At 36.4% G+C, this 26,378-nt stretch overlaps 1 protein-coding gene across 1 annotated transcript in view; it reads right to left on the minus strand.

Moving 5' to 3' along the window:
• LOC123551443 (ras-related protein R-Ras2-like) overlaps nt 1-26,378 on the minus strand; it is a 128,529-nt gene that overhangs the window by 56,226 nt on the left and 45,925 nt on the right. The window contains exon 3 of the mRNA XM_045340383.2: nt 8,632-8,734. Within this exon, the coding sequence (XP_045196318.1) occupies nt 8,632-8,734 (103 nt within the window). The remainder of the gene's footprint in view (nt 1-8,631; nt 8,735-26,378) is intronic.

Genomic DNA, 26,378 nt, shown 5'->3' on the forward strand with positions numbered 1-26,378 from the left:
CAGACTGTAATAATTATTACCAAGATTTTGTCTTAACCTGTTGAAATATGGGTCCTTTGCCCTATCTTTATATTAATCTTAAGATTTTGGAATAAACTGAGGGAGTTCAGGATACAGCTCCTTTAAACAAATTTTTATTTATATTAACTCACAAAATGTATATTTTTCCTTTTATTCTGAAAATGTACGTACCGTATTTTCCCCCAAGTGTTGGGACAGCATAAAATAATAATTTTTTTCACTGTCCCAAGACTTATTTCCCGAAAAATAATTATTTTGAAAAATGTCCCAAAAATATGGACATAATAATCGTCATCAGGTAACATCCCCCACCCACCCGTGTTGAAGGCAAATAAAAAACGATAACGATTATCAGTAATTATTCTGTTGATAAACTAAGTCATTGGCCTTGTTTTCATCATCAAGTAACACCCCCTCAAAGAGCTAAAAGAAGTGTGTTAGTATCATGACATCTGAAGTGGAGATCAAAGCGGTATAGTTTCCCCAAGATTTTCATGGCATTATGTCATGTTTTCGCGCCATGTGGCACATCACTGTTTGATCGTACCGCCTCGGTTCTTTGAAGTGCTGAGAAGTAGATCTAGTGTTGTAAAAAATCAGTAAAATAGTTAAAGCGAATGTGCAATATCCTGTATAAATTGACAGGTAAACGTGTCAAACTATAATAGCGGATATCCTACCTCTGTGACCTATTTGCCCTCAAGGAAATTACATAATGGTTTCAGAAGAATATCTTATTATAAGTGTCGTGTAAAAAAATACATGTATAAAGATTAATTCAAAATTTATTAAAAAAACGCAACGACATCATTATTGTTTTTTTGTTTTTTTTAAACCGCATTTTCTATTTACGTTCACAAGGTCACGTAACCTATTCACTAACAGAAATCTAACAGAAATCTGTTCGCCAAAAATCGTTTTACTCCATGTTTTTAAATTGCTGCCGCTTTTTCATTATTTAAGATTTTTCTATTCTGTTTTTTTTGTAATTTCACATCAAAAGTCTTAATTTTATGCCCATAGTATGTATCAGCTATTTACTTTTAGAAAGAAATAAGTATTTAGGATCGCGCTGTTTGAAATTTTGCAAGTAATTTTATGAAAATTTGACCGTTTTTATAGAATTTTGCCTACATTTCTGTCGATATCTTTTTAAAATCGTTTTAGAATTCAAACTACTTCTCAATTGGTGTTGAAAATTTGAAGCTATATTATTAAACAAGAGATCACAGAGTGATCTTGGCGACCACCATTAAGCCATTTTTGAATGTTCCAAATTTCAAGACTAGCTCAAGGTCAAAATCAAGGTCAAAGTTCATTTCAGTACACAAAACTGAGCATGTGGTTCATGCATGTGGTCCAAATTTGAAAGCTGCTGTAGCTTGAGAAATGTGAAAGTAGGTCACTAGATCAATTTCAAGGTCAAAGTTCATTTTGGTACACAAGACTATGCATGTGCTTCAAATTTGAAGGCTGTAGCTTGAGAAATGTGAAAGTAGGTACTGGGTAAAAGTCAAGGTCAAATTTCAATTCAGAACACAAAACTATCCAAGTGGTCCTAATTTGAAGCATGTAGCTTCAGAAATGTGAAAGTAGGTCACTAGGTCAATTTTAAGGTCAAAGTTCATTTCTGTACACAAAACTAAGCATGTGGTCAAAATTTGAAGGCTGTAGCTTGAGAAATGTAAAAGTAGGTCACTAGGTCAAAATCAAGGTCAGACTTCATTCAGTACACAAAACTATGCATGTGGTCCAAATTTGAAGCCTGTACCTTCAAAAATGTGAAAGTAGGTCACTAGGTCAATGTCAAGGTCAAAGTTTGTATCGGTACACAAACCTATGCATGTGGTCCAAATTTGAAGGCTATAGCTACAGAAATGTGAAAGTAGGTCACTAGGTCGAGATCAAGGTCAACTCATGCCAAGGTTCATTTTGCCACTCAAAATTATACATGTGGTCCAAATTTGAATGTTGTAGGTTATGGACAAGAAGATTTTAAAAGTTTTTCCCTATATAAGTCTATACGAACCAAGAGACCCCCTGGGCGGGGCCATATTTGACCCTAGGGGGATAATTTTGAACAAGGCAGTCTGAAAGACAGCTAAATCCCCCGCCACTGCTATGGATAGTGAAAGGGTAAACCTTTGATTTTAGCTGTGACCTTGACCTTAAACTGACATGGCTGACTCATGAATTCTGCATAACGTCTTGATGAGGTGATCATTATACCAAAGTTTCTTGAAAATCCTTCAAGGGGTTTAGGAGATACAGAGCTGAAACCTTTGACCTTCAGTGTGACCTTGACCTTGAGCTGACATGGCTGACTCATGAGTTCTTGATGAGGTGATCATTTGACCCAAGTTTGATGAAAATCCTTCAAGGGGTTTAGGAGATACAGAGTGGACACAAAATGGAAGGCTCAAACCTTCGACCCTTAGTTGTGACCTTGACCTTGAGCTGGCATGGTTGACTCATAATTTCTGCACATCGTTTTGATGAGGTTATCATTTGACCCAAGTTTTATAAAATTCCTTCAAGGGGTTTAGGAGATATAGAGCGGACACGAAATGGAAGGCTCAAACCTTTGACCTTCAGTTGTGACCTTGACCTTGAGCCGACATGGCTGACTCATAAGTTCTGCACATCGCCTTGATGAGGTGATCGTTTGACCCAAGTTTGATGAAAATCCTTCAAGGAGTTTGGGAGATATAGAGCAGACACAAAATGGAAGGCTCAAACCTTTGACCCTAAGTTGTGACCTTGACCTTGAGCCGGCATGACTGACTCATGGGTTCTGCACATCGTCTTGATGAGGTGATCATTTGACCCAAGTTTGATAAAATTCCTTCAAGGGGTTTAGGTGATATAGAGCGGACACAAAATGGAAGGCTCAAACCTTTGACCTCGAGTTGTGACCTTGACGTTGAGCCGACAAGGCTGACCCATGGGTTCTGCACATCGTCTTGATGAGGTGATCATTTGACCCAAGTTTCATGAAAATCCTTCAAGGAGTTTAGAAGATATAGAGCGGACACAAAATGGAAGGCTCAAAACCTTTGACCCTAAGTTGTGACCTTGACCTTGAGCCGGCATGGCTGACTCATGGGTTCTGCACATCGTCTTGATGAGGTGATCATTTGACCCAAGTTTTATAAAATTTATAAAATTCCTTCAAGGGGTTTATGAGATATAGAGCGGACACAAAATGGCAGGCTCAAACCTATGACCTTGAGTTGTGACCTTGACCTTGAACCGACAAGGCTGACTCATGGGTTCTGCACATCGTCTTGATGAGGTGATCATTTGACCCAAGTTTCATGAAAATCCTTCAAGGGGTTTAGGAGATATGGACAGGACACGATTTTGTTACGGACGGAAGGACGGACGGACGGAAGGACGGATGGACGCAGACCATTCCTTTAATAAATTTGATATCAAAGCTCTAGGCTTTGTGGTTTGGACAAGAGGTTTTTCAAAGTTTTTCCCTATATAAGTCTATGTAAACCATGTGACCCCACAGGGCGGGGTCATATTTGACTCTAGGGGAATAATTTGAACAATCTTAATAGAGGACCACTAGATGTCACATACAAAATATCAATGGCCTAGGCCCTGTGGTTTTGGACAAGAAGTGTTTCAAAGCTTTTCCCTATATAAATGTATGTAAATTATAAAAATAAACAAAGGGCCATAACCCACTCAAAAATTGTTGAACAAGTTTAATTTTTAGAGGGATACAACTAGGGTACCAATACGAGGGCTTGGCGCAAAACTATTGTATCTTGTTCTTTATTTATATACACTTACAATAGTTTTGCACCAAGCCCTCGACTGATTATACATCATTCTGACAAAGTTTGGTCAAAATCCCCCCAGTAGTTTCAGAGGAGATGCGATAACGAAAAATTGTTAACGGACGGACGGACGACGGACCATGGATGCAGTGATTTGAATAGCCCACCATCTGATGATGGTGGGCTAAAAATGAATGCACGACGCGTGTTTTTTGTATACGAGTCGATAAACAAAAGTAACTGCGATGTAAATTAGACCAAATTTGAAGGCTATAGCTACAGAAATTACAAAAAAAAAACAGATACGTCGCACGTGCTCATGGAATGGAAAATTACCAGCATGGTGTTTTAATATCTGTACAATTCGCGGGTAAATTTCAGTCAGTGATTTACAAATAACAAGAGGACCATGATGGTCCTGAATCGCTCACCTATCTCCACATGACCCAGTGTTCAACTGAGTATGACATTGTTATTTCTATTATTTGACATAATGACCTAGTTTTTGAGCACATGTGACCTAGATATCATCAAGATAAAAAATTCTGACCAATTTTCATGAAGATCCATTGAAAAACATGGCCTCTAGAGAGGTGACAAGGTTTTTCTATTATTTGACCTAATGACCTAGTTTTTGAAGGCACGTGACCCACTTTTAAACTTGACCTAGATATCATCAAGGTGAACATTCTCACCAATTTTCATGAACATCTCGTGAAAAATATGGCCTCTAGAGAGGTCACAAGGTTTTTCTATTTTTCGACCTACTGACCTAGTTTTTGACCGCACATGACCCAGTTACGAACCTGACCTAGATATCATCAAGCTGAACATTCTCACCATTTTTCATGAAGATCCATTGAGAAATATGGCCTCTAGAGAGGTCACAAGGTTTTTTCTATTTTTAGATCTACTGACCTAGTTTTTGACCCCACGTGACCCAGTTTTGAATCTGACTTAGATATCATCAAGATGAACATTCTGACCAATATTCATGAAGATCTCATGAAAAATATGGCCTCTAGAGAGGTCACAAGGTTTTTCTATTTTTAGATCTACTGACCTAGTTTTTAACCCCATGTGACCCAGTTTCAAACTTGACCTAGATATCTTCAAGGTAAACATTCTGACCAATTTTCATGAAGATCCATTGAAAAATATCGCCTCTAGAGAGGTCACAAGGTTTTCCTATTTTTAGACCTACTGACCTAGTTTTTGAACGCACATGACCCAGTTTCGAACTTGACCTAGATATCATCAAGGTGAACATTCTGACCAATTTTCATGAAGATCCATTGAGAAATATGGCCACTAGAGAGGTCACAAGGTGTTTCTATTTTTAGATCTACTGACCTAGTTTTTGACCCCACATGACCCAGTTTCGAACTTGACCTAGATATCATCAAGGTGAACATTCTGACCAATATTCATGAAGATCTCATGAAAAATATGGCCTCTAGAGAGGTCACAAGGTTTTTCTATTTTTAGATCTACTGACCTAGTTTTTAACCCCATGTGACCCAGTTTCGAACTTGACCTAGATATCATCAAGGTAAACATTCTGACCAATTTTCATGAAGATGCATTGAGAAATATGGCCTCTAGAGAGGTCACAAGGTTTTTCTATTTTTAGACCTAATGACCTAGTTTTTGACCCTACGTGACCCAGTTTCGAACTTGACCTAGATATCATCAAGATAAACATTCTGACCAATATTCATGAAGATCTCATGGAAAATATGGCCTCTAGAGAGGTCAAAAGGTTTTTCTATTTTTAGACCTACTGACCTAGTTTTTGACCCCACGTGACCCAGTTTCGAACTTGACCTAGAAATCATCAAGATGAACATTCTGACCAACTTTCATAAAGATCCCATGAAAAATGTGACCTCTAGAGTGGTCACAAGCAAAAGTTTACGGACGCACGGACGCACTGACGCACGACGGACACAGCGCGATCACAAAAGCTCACCTTGTCACTTTGTGACAGGTGAGCTAAAAATAAATAACCACAGAAAACGGACTTCCTGGCTGCAGCAAAAAAATATACAACACTTAACTGGTATGGTTACTGTCAAGGAATATCAACTAAAAACACGACCAGAAAATGTTACAAAAATATTCTTTGGTTCTTATAATTATTTGATATTTTGATCGAAACAACACCATACAATGTATAACAAGCAAATTCGATGAATTGGAATCCCCCGCCGAAAGGGTCAGAGTTGAGGAACGGCAAAAAAATATATCCAGCAAAAAGTTAAAAGAAAATAAATGGTTTGTTTGGACAGGGGGGGGGTGAGGATACAAAAGTTTACATGTTGATTATAAATATTGGTAGAAAACGGAAAAAAAAAAAAAAAAAAAAAAAAAAAAAATGGGGGGGGGTGACCAAGGTAGGTACACAACATCACATGTTTTTAATAAATGTTCATGGAAAAGAATGGAAGAAGTTTAATGAAATTCTTCCAGTTGGTTGGTTTGTTATGTACAGATCTGTGGATTTTTAAACAATTAAAGGGCAATAACTAAATGGAAAATTGACCAATCGAAAAAAAACTTGAAGGGCATCGTCGCAGTATCTTGGTTCATGTCTATTTCAAGTCTGATGAATTCTACCTGTTAGTTACTGAGAAATGGCTGCAGACAGACATTTTTTATTAAATCAAGGGCAATAACTCTGAGGGAAATTGACCTATCAAAAAAAAAACTTGACGGGCATCAGCGCAGTATCTTGGTTCATGTCTATTTCAAATTTGATGAAATTCTACCTGTTAGTTACTGAGAAATGGCTGCAGACAGACATTTTTTATTAAATCAAGGGCAATAACTCTGAGGGAAATTGACCAATCAAAAAAAAAACTTGACTGGCATAATCGCAGTATGTTGGTTCATGTTTATTTCAAGTTTCATGAAATTCTACCAAGTAGTTACTGAGAAATGGCTGCGGACGGACGGACGGACTGACGGACGGACAACGCCATTTCAATACCCCCCTCCTGATTTCATCGGCGGGGGATAATAACGGTATTTGAGTTACATCATGAATCAGTACACAACCTTAGTCCCAACACTTAGGGACGAAAAATACATTTAGAAAATACATGTCCAAAAAATTAGGGACAAGAAAAATAATTATTTTTCCAGATTTTAGGGGTGTCCCAAGATTAAGTGTGTCCCAAGACTTAGGGAAAATATGGTAGTCTGCCAATGGACCCATTGTCACCAAATACTGGTCACACATAAAATTTATGTGAATTTCAAAGTGCAAGGATCTCTTTTCATTACCATGATAAAGCTGGTTTCTGTACTTGCATGCCACCAATTAAAACATACTTGAAGTACTTACTTCTTAGGAATTAGGAAACTATTTAATGATCAGGCTTCATAACTATATCAAAAACACAGTCAGACTTTCTGTGAACAAAGACCAACTGATTTTGAAGACAATAATTATTGTAAAACAAGATTTAGCTTACCAAAAGGATCCTTCTAGCGCATATTAAATATTCTTTTTAAGGGATTTGTTTTTTGCATTCTGTTACAGATGTTTAATAAAACAATTATGAAAAATGTTAGTTTACGGGCATTCTTATCTATTTAAGAATATTTAAAGTTATTTCACACAAACATTTATTTAACTTATAATAATAATCAAACGCCTTTAGATGAGCGATTCTACCTAAATATTATCAGCAGACAATAAATAATAAAGACCATCATTTTATCAAAATTTCGGGAACCACTGTCGAAACCTTCCATAGTGGTACAGATTAGAATTTAGCCGTATGTTTGCTCTTTATAAATTTAAAGTTTCACACAGCAATACAATGACAGAAAGTGCTGCCAAACACCCTTAATTGCATTGCATGATTGATACTTTCAGCTCCAGAATGATTAAGCCAGAAGAAATACGACTTATATATAAGTCGACACCAACAAACTAATGGGTTTGAAAAATTGCCTATAAAAAGTTCACACCTTGAATGTTACAAAACAACTTATCAAAAGGCATGAAATTATAAAGTTCAAAACATTTTATAGCTCAAAAAAGTGAAAAAAAATATGCATTATTCAGTTCTGGATAAAAACAAGAGAAGTAATTGAAATGTTTTTATACAGTGATGATGCGTAGCGTGCAAATAGCATTAAAAGACAAGTTAAGCGAAAAAATCTCAAATTACTTTATAAGTACAGTATGTTTTGATTGTAATACTTAATGTCAAAGTAATATAGTTGGTATGAAATAAAATCTGTAAAAAGATCCCTTGGAAGCAAAGAATGCAACCAAGAATAATAGCAGACAATCTTTTTGGGCGGGAGTCTATTTTCTGATGATGCATATTCATTTAGTTAATCTCTATTCTATATTATTAGGAGTTAGATGATTTAAACTATACTATTGTTTCTTGTAGGTCTGTTATAACGTAGTTGTATTTCATTAAAGATTGACTTAAAGATGCGTAAAAACACATTGGCAAAGAGGCTATTTGTAATGAATATGCACGAGTCAAAAATGGCGGCGCCCTACTGGAATTCGGATGCCTTTGATGATACCCTTGTATCTATCACCTGCTTAGTCAAGTGTGACATGTTCTCCTTAAGTGTTCCTTCCCTTGAGATGGAACAATCAGAAAAAAATTATCTCGCAGAAGATGCGTTGTTCTACAAATTTGCCCTAAGACTTACCTGAAAATAGTATTATGTATGGGCACTTAGTATAGTTCTTTTTTCATGATTAAAGCTGGAATGTTTCTATAATTATATGACCATCTAATTGCAGCTGAGTAAAACAAAAACTTTTACTAGTGAATACCTGCTTCTGTCAGTAACTGAATACACCAATAGAAACCCCATTCCAGATCTCATATATTGTTCCCTCATTGCACTGAATTCTTCCTGACCTGCTGTGTCCAAAACTGAAAACATACAGTCATATTAAAAGGTACAGGAAAACATTATCAATATAACCACTTAAAACACAGTAGGGGTACAGGAAAACATTATCAATATAACCACTTAAAACACAGTAGGGAAATGATATCAACTTCTTGCAAATTTTATTAACTTCACACTGTAAAAATTCTGTACAGTAGTACATGCTAACATTGAGCAGACAGGATCATCCAATAAAAGATCTGGGTGCTTTTCATAATAATGAGATTTTTTCTTTTATCTCAACACATTTTAATTCAGTTCAGTTTCAAGAAGTGTTTTGTGCACTTTACACCAAATCAATGTAGTCAATTTCAGTTTAATGGCTCAAGCTGTTTTGAATTCTTATTAAGGTAGTTTTGCATGTTTGATAAGCTGGGAGTCGACTAGAGCTGCTTTTGAGAAAAGCGCATGTCTCCCACAACTGCCTAATCATCTAAATAGTAAGTCAGTCTTTATAAACTGTTTACTCACTACATTTATACCTTTGAATAGTAAAAAGGCTGATTCTGGGTAATTCAAGGGCCATAATTCCGAAGTGCCTGTGGCGATTTGGCTAGTGAATGAACTTGGCTGAGGAGTTATGGTCAAAAACATTTGGTTCAAGTTTGGTAAAGATCGGATGAGAAATGTGCGACAAGAGTAAAAAAGCCGATTTTTGGTAATTCAAGGGCCATAATTTCAAAGTGCCTGTGGCGATTTGGCTAGTTATCGAATTTGGCTGAGGATTTATGGTCAAACACATTTTGTTCAAGTTTGGTGAAGATCGGATGAGAAATGTTCGACCTAGAGACAGACAAAAGTAAAAAGGTTGATTTTCGGTAATTCAAGGGCCATAATTCCAAAGTGCCTGGGCCGATTTGGCTAGTTATCGAACTTGGCCAATGATTTATGGTCAAACACATTTTGTTCAAGTTTGGTGAAGATCGGATGAGAAATGTTCGACTTAGATTTGTGACAGACACACAGGCACAGACAGGAGGAAATCAATATGTCTCCCACACCACTGTGTGGTGGGAGACATAATAATGTAGAATAAAGCCTAGATTCGGCGTACGAAAATAAAAATCATTTTATGAATTAAATAATGGCAATCCGTGACTAAATTTATTACAACGGCAATGTTACTATCTTTCTAAAGTTAAAATATGATATTAAAACATTCGACACGTTAAATGATTCCAAATTATGTCTTAAAATAAGCTTGTAATGTGTGGAGCTCTTTAATGATGCGTAAATATCTCAGAAAACAAGCACATAGACCTATGCATTTTATTTCACCATAATATAGGCCAACTATATGTATTTACAACTGCGGGAAGTTTCATTAAAATCTACACTGAAGAAAAAAATCTTTTCACAAAAATGTTATCAAGGTTGTGATCTTCCCATAGTCTCCCATTATGAAAATTTGTGTGATGTCCAAATTTTTCAAATCAGTCTAGTAAACAAGAGCTGTCTGTAAGACAGCGCGCTCCGCTATTCGACAATTTGACAGTAAAATAAATTTATGTCTCAATAAGAGACCTCTACTTTACAAGGAAGATACACCAAGATATAAAAAGACCCTACTATTCAGAGGGGTTAAAGGTCAAGTACGGAAGGGGTACTGACATACTTTATTTTGATGGAATTAAATTATATCAGAAAAAAAAAACAGTCCAAGAAACTACATGCACATAATGTTTAAAGATTTTTCTAAACTTAAATTGTATTTCATTTTATTTATTTTATTTTATTTATTTATTTTATTTATTACTATAGCAGATGATGATGATAAAGACACATTTTAAGTTTCAAGTCATTATCTTATATTGTACTAAAGTTATATCCAGAAAGCGAAAATTGCCAAAAAACTTTTAAGTATGAAAGGGGCAAAATTCTGTCAACAAGAGATCACAGAGTGATCTTGGCGCCCACCATTCAGCCATTTTTGGATGTTCCAAATTCAAGACTAGCTCAAGGTCAAAATCAAGGTCAAAGTTCAATTCGGTACACAAAACTGTGCATGTACACAAAGCTTTCAGAAACCTGATGGGGCGGAGCAGTTGTTTTGCTATGGTTATGCAGGTGAAACAATATTTTTAAATGTTATATTCGTGAATTTTGTGTAAACTGACTTGAACACTAGCGAATTTGCATTTCTTTTTTCTAGTTTTTTTCTACAGACAAATTTATTGTTGATTTAGGGTTTATTATTCCTGAAATACAGCTTTCTGAAAGACTGAAATTGTCCTGTGGATACGGAAAAACGTTTCAACGGCTTACCAACAGCATATAGGACTGATTACACCAAACAGGAAGTGACTTCTCAGTGCTACATGAAGAAGTCCAAAATGTAGTGCCATGCTGTTCATGAAATCTGGTATAACGAGTCATATGAGGATGTGGCTATTATATTTTTGGCTTAGTGTTATTGCTTATTGTATTGAGAAAAGATCTTGACCATTTTCATTGTGCATTTCCAGGTATTAGTTTTGTTCTTTGAGAAAATGTCTACATACGTGTAATTGGTAAACATCTATTTTCATGGGAGCATTTTCAGAGGGTGATGTTTTTCAGAACAGATTAATTTTCTTATATGTAACATAGCATGCCAATATTTTTCTATTTTTGATAAGAAGACATGTCATACTAAATGACAATATATGGTTTTCATATCAGTGAAATGCTCTAAAGTACTGGAAATGAGGTCTTAAGATTTTTGTTTATATAAAACAAGAGATCACAGAGTGATCTTGGCGCCCACCATTGAGCCATTTTTGAATGTTCCAAATTTCAAGACTAGCTCAAGGTCAAAATCAAGGTCAAATTTCATTTCGGTACACAACACTGTGCATGTGGTTCATGCATGTGGCCTAAATTTGAAAGCTGCAGCTTGAGAAATGTGAAAGTAGGTCACTAGATCAATTTCAAGGTCAAAGTTCATTTTGGTACACAAAACTATGCATGTGCTTCTAATTTGGAGGCTGTAGCCTGAGAAATGTGAAAGTAGATACTAGGCAAAAATCAATGTCAAATTTCGATCAATTCAGAACACAAAAGTATGTACATGGACCAAATTTGAAGCGTGTAGCTTCAGAAATGTGAAAGAAGGTCACTGGGTCAATCTCAAGATCAAAGTTCATTTCGGTACACAAAACTATGCATGTGGTTCAAATTTGAAGGCTGTAGCTTGAGAAATGTGAAAGTAGGTCACTAGGTCAAAATCAAGGTCAAATTTTATTTCGGAACACAATTCGAAAACTATGCAAGTGGTCCAAATTTGAAGGCTGTAGCTTGAGAAATGTGAAAATAGGTCACTAGGTCAAAATCAAGGTCAAATTTTATTTCGGAACACAAAACAATGCATGTGGTCCAAATTTGAAGCCTGTACCTTCAAAAATGTGAAAGTAGGTCACTAGATCAATGTCAAGGTCAAAGTTTTTTCCGGTACACAAAACTATGCATGTGGTCCAAATTTGAAGGCTGTAGCTACAGAAATGTGAAAGTAGGTCACTAGGTCAATCCCAAGGTCAACTCATGTCAAGGTTCATCTTGCCACTCAAAACTGTACATGTGGTCCAAATTTGAATGTTGTAGGTTATGGACAAGAAGATTTTAAAAGTTTTTCCCTATACAAGTCTATATGAACCGTGTGACCCCCGGGGAGGGGCCATATTTGACCCTAGGGGGATAATTTGAACAAACTTGGTAAAGACCCACTAGATGATGCTACATTACAAATATCAAAGCCCTAAGCTTTGTGGTTTGGACAGAAAGATTTTCAAAGTTTTTCCCTATATAAGTCTATGTAAACCCTGTGACCCCCAGGGCGGGGCCATATTTGACCCTAGGGGAATAAGTTGAACTAGAAATTGCTTTCGTAAACAAGAGATCACAGAGTGATCTTGGCGCCCACCAATGTGCCATTTTTGAGTGTTCCAAATTTCAAGAATTATTGGCTAGCTCAAGGTCAAATTTCATTTCCGTACACAACACTGTGTATGTGGTCCAAATTCAAAAGCTGTAGCTTGAGAAATGTGAAAGTAGGACACTAGATCAATTTCAAGGACAAAGTTCTTTGTACACAAAACTATGCATGTGCATCAATTTTGAAGGCTGTAGTTTGAGAAATTTGAAAATAGGTCACTACGTCAATCTTAAGGTCAAAGCTTATTTCGGTACACAAAACTATGCAAGTGGTCCAAATTTGAAGGCTGTAGCTTGAGAAATGTGAAAGTAGGTCACTAAGTCAAAATCAAGGTTAAATTACACTTCAGAACACAAATCTATGCATGTGGTCTAAATTTAAAGTCTGTACCTTCAAAAATGTGAAAGTAGGTCACTAGGTCAATGTCAAGGTCAAAGTTTGTTTCGGTACACAATCCTATGCATGTGGTCTAAATTTGAAGCCTGTAGCTACAGAAATGTGAAAGTAGGTCACTACATCAATCTTGAGGTCAAAGTTCATTTCGGTAAAATATAATAACCTGTCTGTAGTAAATTTAAACTAAATATTCTTAGATATGTACGGGTCATGAAGGTCATGCGTGATTTATGTAATCAACAAGTTGGTTGCAGCTTGTTTATACGACAGCTTGTGTACTTTATGGCCTTAGATCAGGGGAATTGCCCCTGAAAACAGAAGGACCGCGGCTTCCGAATATTTTATGACACCCCAATATTTTTATTGCAGCGGAAGTCTGCTGCGATGTGCCGACCTTTGATCAGCAATAAATTACGTAAATCTGATTTAATTATTATGTAAGAGGGGACTCGGGTTGGCACGGGTCGGGCAATAAAACCACAGATGGACAGACGGTTCTGCATTGGTCAATTGTTTTAGCCAATGCGACCACCGGGTTCCGTTTTTATGAATATTAATTTCTACAATGGCCAATGAAAATGTTTATGAAAAATCATGAAAAATTCTTAGTAAAAATTTCCCTTAGATCGTACCCTCAGTTCGTTTGAGAACACCTGCCGATTAGCATCTTTTCACATTTGTTATATCGTTAGCACTTTCGTATTACAAGAATGTCTGATTCTGATTCTGAAAGCTCTGCTTTTGAGTTTAATTTTGATAGTGATGACTCCGAGTTTTCTGGGTTTTCTTCATTTGAAGACTCCACTTCCGAGTCTGATAATGAGCCGGAACCCGTTGGGGACTGGTTCAGTAACTTTAGACAACCGACGGTGCGTTTATTTTCATAAATGAAAAATATTTTTGGGGTTTCAACAAACTTCAGTCATAAAAATTTATCGAGGCAGTACTTTTTGGGTTCGCTAGCATGGGTGGCAAGGAAAAAAAAGACTGTAGTTTAGGAAGTTTTATTTTGCAATAAATAAATGAAAACATTATAATAAAGTAATTTGACAACATAAAAAATAAATAAAAGATTAATATATAATAAATTATAAAGAATAATAAAATTAAATACATTTATTTTTATTCATAAAACGGACTTTATTTATTTATTTTTCATTCATTTTTATACAGAATAAAAATGGATGAAAAGTAGATAAAGGAGAATATTGTTTATTTTTTATTCATTTTATGAAAAATAAAATGTGTGAAAAAGACATATTATTCTTTTTTATTTATTCTTCAGCCATTTTTATACATAATAAAAACGGATGAAAAAATAAATAAAGGAGAATATTATTTATTTATTCATATGTTTTATATTTCATAAAATAAACAAGCAAATTCGATGAATTGGTATCCCCCGCCGAAAGGGTTTGTGGTGAGGAATGGCAAAAAGATATATTCGGCAAAAAGTTAAGGATGTTAATAAGAAGCAAATAATTTCATTAGTCAAAATCAATTTAACAGAAAACACACGTTTAATTAAAGAGTACATAATAAATGTATGATACTTTGATCCTGACTAAAGAATTTATTTTGATTGGGATATGCTTACTGTAATAAGCTTAGCTTTTAAAGGTGTTTTTCACAATTATTTCTAGCGGACAGAATTTTTTTTAACTTTGCATATTTATAGATTGATGTATGGCTAGTTAAAATAAAAAATAAAAATGATAGGTACCCGTGCTTCTTTTTTCAATATTTAAAGTTTATTAAGAACACCAAATCGGTATTTTTGTCTTAAGAAACAATACATACATGTCATAATAAAACTACTGCAAACAATTATTTATTCAAAGTTTCACTCTGATGTTACTGTTTATGCATCACAATTAATGAAACCACTATAGCTATGCATAAAATGTCAACATATAGATATATTAACTCAGAAAAAAATACTCTTGATAGATGTCGAAAGTATCTGGAACTGAGAAAATCACGAAGTATTTCTTAATGATATGAAAAATCTAGCGGACAGAATTTTACCAAATTTTATATTATGTAAGCTAAAACTAAGACAAAAAAATCTAAACCAAAAAAATAATATCAACCCGTGCTTGTTTTCAAGAAAAATTAAAAAATATTCACTCCACCCACAAAAGTATTTTTTCATTACCCCACCCACCTAAAAATTATGAACATTTTTTTCTTACAAAACAAATTACACAATCTTATTATCAGTTTCTTAACCAATTTTCTTAATCACATGCGGAACAATGCTCCTTTAAGGTTGCATGCCTCTAGGTCAAATACTTTTTGGGATACGTGCTACACAAGCTTTCACATGCCATTTACGTATATATTTGACCACGTCAAGGGACATAAATCTGTTTTTACTAAGTGAAACCTCAAATAAAAGCACTGGTGCACAACTTCGCATGCTGAATTTAATTCTTGTTTGGTTTCATGACTCTTGGCGCATATACTTTTGAGGTACATGCGGCACACATGTTTAGACCCTTTATGTACAATTTGACTGTCAAGGGCCATAACTCTGGTCTTACTATGCGAAATGCGAGATGGGGCACATAAGTATAACAACATTTTTAGGAAGTCACATTTGAACTTGAAGGAGATATGTCTACGTTAAGATTTTCTGAAATTTTATTTGACTTGGAGTCGGCTGCATCATTACTGGACGAAATAGTTTACTTTCAAATTGGCTGTCCACAATGTATTCGATTCGAGCACTTCCTACAACTACTCCTCCAATAAAACACCATCACTTTTAAAGGTAAAATATGGATGCACGACCTATATTGTCAGTACATACGATATATTTTGCGTGAGTGCCCTCATATCCGACAATTATGCACTTTCGACCGCGAATTCTGAACTTTACAGTGGATATCGCTTGCTGCGCGATTGAGCTGCGCACAAAATATTGTGATGAACTCCTTTAAAATTAAATGCAGTTAATTGAAATATGAGCTTGAAGTTTAACTGGAATGAAATATTGTCTTTGAGTGGTTTGGCACCAGGTGTTGCTGTTTTACATGTACATTTGAACTTAAAAGATCAGATGTCCTTAAGAGAACACAGGTAAGATATCTTGAACATGGCTGAGGGCAAGGTTTGTGCAGTCACAACTTAACATGTTGAAGGTTTGAACATTTAAAAAAAAAAAAAAAAAAAAGGAATGGAAATATATATTTCTATATATAGATATATGTATATATTTATTTTTTTAGGGGGTGGGGGTGCAGGGGAACGGGAGAGGAAACAAAATTTCACATGCTGATTATAAATATTGATTGAAAATTAAAAATGAAAAAAAAGAAAAAAGGTAAAAGGGTGAAGTTGGAGGGGGGAGGGGGGGGAGGCAGAGGATGCATGATCAGTGGTGGGCATGACTGGGTGGAGAAGTGAGGTGGGGGAATGGTACAACTTGGAAGGTTTAAAAATAAATCTAAAATAAGAAATGAAAAAAAAAAAATTTTGGGAGGGGGTTGGGAGGGGGGTTGGGAGGGGGAGGGGGTGTAACCAAGGCAAGTGGGTGACCAGGTGTGGGTGCGCAACTTCACATGTTTATAATAAATGTAAGAAAAGAATGAAAGAAATTTAATGAAATTCTGCCAAATGGTAAGTTTGTTATGTACAAATATGTGGATTTTTAGACAATTAAAGGGCAATAACTCTGAAGTTACAAGAAGAAATCCATACAAAATTATCTGTGCACAACCACATTATAGTGCTCTAAATTCTGTTAAAGTTTCATAGTTCTAGGTCAAATATATCAAAAGTTATGATGCAGAAATTGGCATATCTATAGATCTATAGTACCCTATATAGTTAACACTAGAAACTTCTAAGGGCCATAACTCTGGTGTTACTTGGGCAATCTGTCTGAAACTTGATGGGCCCCATAACCTCATAGTGGTGAACATGTATATGAAGTTTGTTTGGAAAAAATCTAAAATAAGAAATGAATTTTTTTTTTTTTTTTTTTTTTTGGAGGGGGGGGGGGGGGGGGGGGGGGGGGGGGGGGTGATCAAGCTAAGGGGGTGACCAGCTGTGGGTACACAACTTCACATGTTTACAATAAATGTTCATGGAAAAGAATGAAAGAAATTTAATGAAATTCTACCAAATGGTAAGTTTGTTATGTACAAATATGTGGATTTTTATACAATTAAAGGGCAATAACTCTTAATTTACAAATAAATCCAAATGAAATTGTGTGTACACAACCACATTATGGTGATCTAAATTCTGTTTAAGTTTCATAGTTCTAGGTCAAATATATCAAAAGTTATGATGCAGAAATTGCCATATTTATAGTACCCTATATAGTTAACACTAGAAACTTCTAAGGGCCATAACTCTGGTGTTACTTGGGCAATCTGACTGAAACTTGAAGGGCCACTAGAACTCATTGTGGTGAACATGTATATGAAGTTTAAAATAAATATTCCCAACCATTTCCTAAATATGGCTCCGGACGGACGGACGGACGGAAAGACGGAAGGACGGACGGACGGAAAGACGGACGGAAGGACGGACAATGCCAAAACTATATCCCTCCGACTTTCGTCGGGGGATAATAATAAATAAATAATATTCTCCCTTATTTATTTTTCATTCGTTTTTATTCTTTATAAAAATAAATGAAAAATAAATAAATAAAGTCCGTTTTATGAATAAAAAGAAATAACAGACAATTGAAAGAAGTGTTATTTTCTCTCATTTCAGATAGAGCCATTCACCGAGACACCAGGTCCGAACCTCCCTCCAGACTTCGATCCTGACACCGCCTCACCCCTACAGTACTTCTGGCTCTTGTTTCCGGTGCAGCTGTTGGCACAGCTGGTGGAGCATACCAATGCCTACGCCGTCTGGAAGATGAGCCAACCAGAAGAAGGGCCAGACGAGAACTGGCATGATGTGACCCTGACTGAGATGCGGGCGTTCATCGGGATGATATCCTCATGGGGATCAACCAGCTGCCAAGCCTGGATTTGTACTGGTCGTCTGATAGGTTGGTAGGGAATGCTGGAGTGGCTGCCATCATGACCTGCAACAGATTCAGAAAGATACTACAGTACTTTCATGCCGCAGATTGAGCGTCCGAGCCACAGAGAGGGGAGCCTGGCTACGACAAGCTCTTCAAGGTGAGGCCTGTGATCGACGTTGTATCCGATACTTTCCGGGACTACTACACTCTACCACGTGAAGTTTCCTTGGACGAGGCCATGGTAGCATTCACAGGGAGGTTATCGTTTTGCCAGTACATGCCGGCAAAGCCCATCGAGCGAGGTGTGAAGGTCTGGGTCTTGTCTGACGCACGAAATGGTTTCATGTCTCGCTTCGACATCTATCTCGGGTGTCAGAACAACACCACAGAACATGAGCTGAGATACAACATCATAACCAGATTGTCCGACCACCTGCAGGGTACCTTTTGCTGGCTTTTCTTCGACAACTTTTTTACAGGGATCAAACTGATGGAAGATCTGTTAGCCAAGGGATTGTACGCCTGCGGTACAGTATGAACTGGCAGGAAGGGCTTCCCTACTGAGTTGAAGAAACAGGCAGGTGTCAAACAACGCGGGGACTTCAACGTTCTACAGAAGGGCACCACCAACCTGACAGCCAGTGTGTGGCGGGATAAGAGGCTTGTCCACCATCTTTCCACCCTCAGTGACCCGAGGCAAGTCATGGATGCACAGCGACGCATTGGACCAACCATTTTGAACCTTCGACAGCCACACAGTGTGAACGTTTATAACAAGTACATGGGTGGTGTGGACCTTCATGACTAGCTCCGCATGAAGTACAGTGTTGGGTGAAATGGGAAGAAAGCTTGGCGGTACATCTTCTGGTTCTTACTGAATGCGTCTATCGTCAACGCCTTCATTCTTTACAAGACTGCATCCAGACGTCTGGTCAAGAAGAAGAGGTTTCGCCCACCTGGACTTTCGCATGGAGTTGGTCAGGGAGCTCATTGGAGGTTTCGCAAAGAGGAAGCGTTTACCACAGCCGGAGATGCGAGATCAGCCAGTGAATGTTGATGGTGAGAACATGAAAGCCCACATCAGCTGCAGATTACCTGGCAAAGTGAAGACCTGCAAGTACCACACTCGAGTCCTGAAGAAGAGGCGAGAGACAGTGTACGGCTGTGCTGTGTGCAATGTTCATCTTTGTCAGGAGGGTTGCCATGCTCGATACCACAACATGTAACGACGACAACAGAACTGTTTTACTGACTACGACACAGAATTTAGCGACTATAGAAGATGGGGGTGCGGGGGCCATGATAAGGGCGCCTCCTCGTGGTGTGGCCAGGATATGGCTGGATAATTTCAAAATTCTAAAAAATACAATTTTTTTAATTTGTTTTTCATTTCAAAAATAAAAAGAAAAGAAAAAGAAAACTGAAATAAAAAAGAATATTTTCAAAAATTACCAAACATGGTATTTAGAATCTACAATAATTATCCAGCCATAACTGAATGCTCTTGTAATGATATATGTAAAAAATATTATTTGTTCTGTCTTCATTTCACCCCTGACCATTTTTAAATTTATTTCAAAATACAAAATCATTGAAACATATACTGTGCAATACTAGTTATAATAGTTTGATCTTTCACCTTATTGTCTTGCCTGAATGCGGCTTGATAATTTCTAAATTCTAGTAAATAAAAACTTTTTCTAATTTTTCTTTTAAATATATATACAAAAATCTTTCTTTCAAAAATAGACATAATTTTTCAAAAAATAAACAAACATAATTTTAAAAATCATTGTCCCCAATACATGCCATATTTTCAGACGGTCAATAAGGGAGTTTTGCCTCAGCAGGGCTTTTTTTAAGGGAGATTTGGGTAAAAATAAGGGAGACTTTTATCCGCTCACTTTTTATGCGCTAAATAGCCATTTTCATGAAAAAATCATCAAGTTTTTTTTACGTTGAATTGATAAGTGGAGCCAACAGTTGTGTACAGAATGCATGATTATTACTTATAGCACTTAACTTAATCCAAGGAAATTCAGAATTCAATGAAAGATTGAACCAGGAACTTTGTTTTTGCTTTATGTGTTGATGCTTCTGCATCTGGGGAGAGTGATCTTTTTGACATGTTTAAGCATACAATACTCAAAAGATTGCGGAGATATCATGTCAAAACAGTCTTTTAAGGGCAGTCATTTCTTTACATGTATTTAACCTGGGAATTGTTCTCCTGTTAATTATTGCAACATGACAATATCACAAAGGAATGGCAGTCAATTATTTGGGCAATATGAATTGCAATTTATTTCATAAAATTCACTTAACCGAATTCATGTTTGTCCGAAATTCTGTGTAGTGTGACATTAACTCGCCAATTTTGTTAAGTTGTTGTCGATTTTTTGCATGTTGTGCAAGAATTTAAATTGAGAAACATAAACTCGGTGTTAGCACTAACCTGTCTCATCCTCTGATGGCTCGATAAATACGGGAAAAGAGTGTTTCCCGATAAATATTAAGGTCAGCGAAAACGAAAGTACACTTTGGCAGATGGCGGTAAAATGACGTAATTTTAAGACTGGTTTACATATTGTTTTGAAAAATTACGGATCAGTGGCTTTGATGTTATTGAATCAGTCTAAAATCTCGCATGTTTACAATTGCCTACGGGTAAGATTAAATGGTTAATTGTTTGCAGATGGTGACAGTAGGTGGTAAGATAATTAATGCCTCAGGCGTGTATCTCTCGATAAACAAGCTAGGGATTATAGACAAATACGAAAATTATGTTTGAAGTGTATTTCCGGGCTACTCGATATTGAATTTCAAGTATTTTCTAAAGGTCTACATTGGGTCCGAGATACGATTTTTCAACAGAGGGCTTTTTTTCTGAATTTATTTTTTTACGGGAGGTTTTCATGTCCCGGCGGGAGACCGGGAGATATACTGAAAATACAGGAGAAAAAGCCTCCCGGCAGGAGATATGGCATGTATGGTCCCCTCATATCTGAAGGCTCTGGCAATAATATATAAAAAAGATATTATCTATTGTGTCTTCATTTCACTTATGACTTTTACCAAATTCATTTAAAAATAAAATTATAAAAATATTGATACTTAACTGTTGAATTATTACAACAGTTTAAAATATTTAATATTACAGCCTAAGAAATAATTTGAAACCAATACAAAACAAAAAAATATGCCCCAAAAATACATTTCACTCACTTTAGCTCCCTATATGCTTGCAACATAGAGAGATACAGTTATGAATTTAGTACCATTGGAAAGAGAATTTAATTTCCAAAAATCTTTACATTGACATCAAAACTGTCAAACTAATAGAAAATACTAAAATAATCATATTTTTAACATAGGTGTGTGTAATCACATAAAAATGCCAACTCCCCTGTTCAGATAAGACTGTCAGGCTATTATATAACAATAGGGGTCGTCTCCTCCATAAGCCCTGCCATCCTATGAAGTTTTAAGGTTCTAGGTCAAACGGTTCTCCAGATATTGATCGGAAATGAAGTGTGACGTACGGACAGACGGACGGACAGCACAAAAACAATATGTCTCCCCCAGAGAGGGGGGAGGGGGAGACATAATAATGGCTACTAATTCTGGCACTTTTGGCTATAAAATTTTTTTGCAATTGGCTAAAGTCATGGCTACAAGGGAGGCTTCAAATGACATCTCTTAAACTAGCCTTACTCATTTGGTTTATTGGGATGACTTATTTTATAATCTGATATTTTATAGTTGTCATCCCTGTGACAGAGACAGCGACAGTCAAAAGTTATCATGCTTTCCCGAAACGTCCTATTATTTGGACAACTCTTAAACCACTTGGCCAATTTGATCAAACTTCACAGGAATGTTTCTTGAATAGTTCCCTTTCAGAATTGCTCAAAAAGCCTACCTACTCTATTTTTTTACCAATGTTACCTGAACCACACATCTGTTTTAGCCTCATAAATGGGTTTTCTTATTGGATGATCGCGTGAAATACTTCAAAGCGCCAGGAGGCATTGCTTGCATGTTGAGAGTATATTCACTGCGGGGTGGGGAGTCTAAGGGTAATATAAAGAAAAAGAAATATTTGACTTAACTTATGTCTCTTTGTCTGAAAACTGAGTATTGATTTAAAAAATAAAAGTCAACCATACGAAATCAATTTATTCATCATTTCAATCAGATAATCCGATTTACATCAACAAGAGATCACAGAGTGATCTTGGCGCCCACCAATGTGCCATTTTTGAGTGTTCCAAATTTCAAGACTTACTGACTAGCTCAAGGTCAAATTTCATTTCCGTACACAACACTGTGCATGTGGTCCAAATTCGAAAGCTGTAGCTTGAGAAATGTGAAATAGGTCACTAGATCAATCTTAAGGTCAAAGTTTAATTCAATACACAAAACTATGCAAGTGGTCCAAATTTGAAAGCTGTAGCTTGAGAAATGTGAAAGTAGGTCACTAAGTCAAAATCAAGGTCAAATTTCACTTCAGAAACAAATCTATGCATGTAGTCCAAAATTGAAGCCTGTACCTTCAAAAATGTGAAATATAGGTCACTAGGTCAATGTCAAGGTCAAAGTTTGTTTCGGTACACAATCCTATTCATGTGGTCTAAATTTGAAGCCTGTAGCTACAGAAATGTGAAAGTAGGTCACTAGGTCAATCTTAAGGTCAAAGTTCATTTCGGTACACAAAACTACGCAAGTGGTCCAAATTTGAAGGCTGTAGCTTGAGAAATGTGGAAGTAGGTCACTAGGTCAATGTAAAGGTCAAAGTTTGTTTCGGTACACAAAACCATGCATGTGGTCTAAATTTGAAGCCTGTAGCTACAGAAATGTGAAAGTAGGTCACTAGGTCAATCTTAAGGTCAAAGTTCATTTCGGTACACAAAACTAGGTCCAAATTTGAAGGCTGTAGCTTGAGAAATGTGAAAGTAGGTCACTAGGTCAAAATCAAGGTCAAATTTTATTTTGGAATACAGAACTATGCATGTGGTCCAAATCTGAAGCCTGTACCTTCAAAAATGTGAAAGTAGGTCACTAGGTCAATGTAAAGGTCAAAGTATGTTTCGGTACATAAAACCATGCATGTGGTCCAAATTTGAAGGCTGTAGCTTGAGAAATGTGAAAGTAGGTCACTGGGTCAAAATCAAGGTCAAATTTTGTTTCGGAACACTAAATTATGCATGTGGTCCAAATTTGAAGCCTGTACCTTCAAAAATGTGAAAGTAGGTCACTAGGTCAATGTCAAGGTCAAAGTTTATTTCAGTGCACAAAACTATGCAAGTGGTCCAAATTTGAAGGTTGTAGCTACAGAAATGTGAAAGTAGGTCACTAGGTCAAAATCAAGGTCAATTCATGTCAAGGTTCATCTTGCCACTCAAAACCACACATGTAGTCCAAATTTGAATGTTATAGGTTATTGACAAGAAGTTTTTAAAAGCTTTTCCCTATATAAGTCTATATAAACCATGTGACCCCAGGGCGGGGCCATATTTGACCCTAGGGGGATAATTTTAACAAACTTGGTAGAGAACCACCAGGCGATGCTACATTACAAATATCAAAGCCCTAGGCTTTGTGGTTTGGACAAGAAGATTTTCAAAGTTTTTCCCTATATAAGTCTATGTAAACCATGTGACCCCCGGGGCGGGGCCATATTTGACCCTAGGGGGATAATTTGAACAATCTTAGTAGAAGACCACTAGATGATGTCACTTACAAAATATCAAAGCCCTAGGCCCTGTGGCTTTGGACAAGAGGTTTTTCAAAGTTTTTCCCTATATAAGTCTATATAAACCATGTGACCCCCGGGGCGGGGCCATTTTAGACCCCAGGGAAATAATTTCAATCATCTTGGTAGAGGACCACTAGATGATGTTTCATACCAAATATCAAAGCCCTAGGCTCTGTGGTTTTGGGCAAGAAGATTTTCAAAGTTTTTCCCTATATAAATCTATGTAAATTATAGAAATAAACAAAGGGCCATAACTCACTCAAAAATTGTTGAACCAGTCTGATTTTCAGGGGGACACAACTAGGGTACCAATACATCATTCTGACAAAGTTTGGTCAAAATCCCCCTGGTAGTTTCTGAGGAGATGCGATAACGAGAAATTGTTAACGGAAGGACGGACGGACGGACGGACGGACGGACGGAAGGACGCCGGACCACGGACGCAGAGTGATTTGAATAGCCCACCATCTGATGATGGTGGGCTAAAAATGATATGCATCCCATTTGACTTGTTTTCTATACTTTTCGGCATTTTTCTTTGCTCAAATGCATCTTTTTATCAACTTTGATTGAAATCCGAGTAATTAGTTCAAGTGATGTCTGATCATTTTTAATTACATGCGGTTTGCACCTACTGAAAACAAGGCGAGTTGTAAAGGATTTAAATCAATTAGCGTAAGCAATTAGCGGTATTAACTACAGGGTACACTGTCATCACCAAAGCGATGTACGATCTAGGTACGCTAATATACATAATGACACGTCTGACAAAGACAGAAGCTATTTCCGCGCGAATTTATAATGAAAGCGGGTTTTGGCAAATTAGATAAACAAACATTTTTTGATCTTTCATTTGGCTTTTATTTATTTTTCTTGATCTTATATTTTTTCCGAATATTCGAATAGTGAAACAGTATTCAAATATTCGCTATAAACTATCAAAACTTCATACTACGACTTTACTGAAATTCAATACGGCAGAATGAAAGGACTTCGGACACTATCATATGCTTCTAGCCTACATTTTGAAGGCAAAATTCCCATTAAGTATTTAAACAATACCCAAATCGTTTCGAGTCAATGATAAACCAATGTATTAGTTAACTTATTACAGCAGAAACTGGATTGTATCTGTTCCTATCAAGATGTTTTTCTTATTTTATCTAGGCCAGGGTATATTTTCTTGAAAAAAAAAATGTTTAATTTCCGTAAAAATATAATGTCATCACTTTACGGAAGTTTTAAATATGAATTCCAGTCGAATAAAGTGACAAAATCATTTTATTTAAGGAAAAAATAACATTTTAAGATTAAAATCCTATAAATAAATAAAAAATAGAACGATATTTTTGCAAACAACCTGTACTTGATTTATCTATACACTGTTCGTAAGTAAAGTTATTGATGCATTACATGTGTGAATAGGTATACATGTATAAGTGACCGGTCAGTTTTATTACAGTGGTTCAGGTAGTTATTTAAGTACATGTACATGTCTGTATAGTTCTGTTATAAGTGCTGGCAGATAGTTAGTTGTGTGCTGCATAACATTAATACTAAGAAAAGGCAGTCATCTTATCAAGGCCGTAGGGTTGGTTCTTGTTTGGGATAAGTACCAGTGGTACAGATAACATTTGAGCCGCGCCATGAGAAAACCAACAGATGGCATATATAAATATGGCTAGACGCGAAAACAAACTAAAAGGTCCAGCCGAGTTTCGGGATTTTTTATGCAGCGACCTGGATACTTTTTTATTACATGTTTAAGCCAAATGAGCCGTGCCATGAGAAAACCAACATAGTGCAACTGCGACCAGCATGGATCCAGACCAGCCTGCACATCTGCGCAGACTAGTCTGGAACCATGCTGGTCGCAAAGCACAGAAGAAGATGATAAAATAAAGAAATGAAAAATATATAAGAAATACAAAAAAATAATAAAAACAAAATGGAAAACAAATTACATCCTCGTCGCTAGTGGCATGCGCGATGGCTGTGCGCAAGTGATATGCAAATTCAAACATTGGAAAACAAAACAGCGCGTGTTCATGAGCAAATCCAACTTAAAACATCACAAATCTGCTGAATTTAAAGTGTTTGTCACAGAGGATTTAACTAGAAAGAGGCAATTTATTGTGCAACAACTAGAACAGGCAAGGAAAGACAACAGAAAAGACAGTTTCTGGACATCCGATGGCCGCATTCTTTATAAAATCATGAGATTACCTGGTGTGTTGCAAGTATGTTAAAGCACATATTTGTCAATCTACTAAAACAAACAACCAGGATAAGCCAATGAAAATTTAACCCAACGAATAATAATGAATTCACAGTATTTGCTTCTTTCACTACTTTACATGTATAACATGCCTATGTGTACCCTTTTAAACATTTGTATAGTATTTGAGTTACAAACAGATGTAAAAATATGTGACTATCAATTTATTAACAAGAGCACCGCCTTGCGGGTGCTGACGCTCATCTGATTTTTTTTGTGTAATAGAAATATTGTCCTACCCATGATTTTCTAAGTCTAAAAAGGGCCATCATTCTTGCAAAAAGCAG

Source organism: Mercenaria mercenaria, chromosome 4 (assembly GCF_021730395.1).
Source record: "Mercenaria mercenaria strain notata chromosome 4, MADL_Memer_1, whole genome shotgun sequence".
In the NCBI taxonomy this organism is placed as follows: Eukaryota; Metazoa; Mollusca; class Bivalvia; order Venerida; family Veneridae; genus Mercenaria; species Mercenaria mercenaria.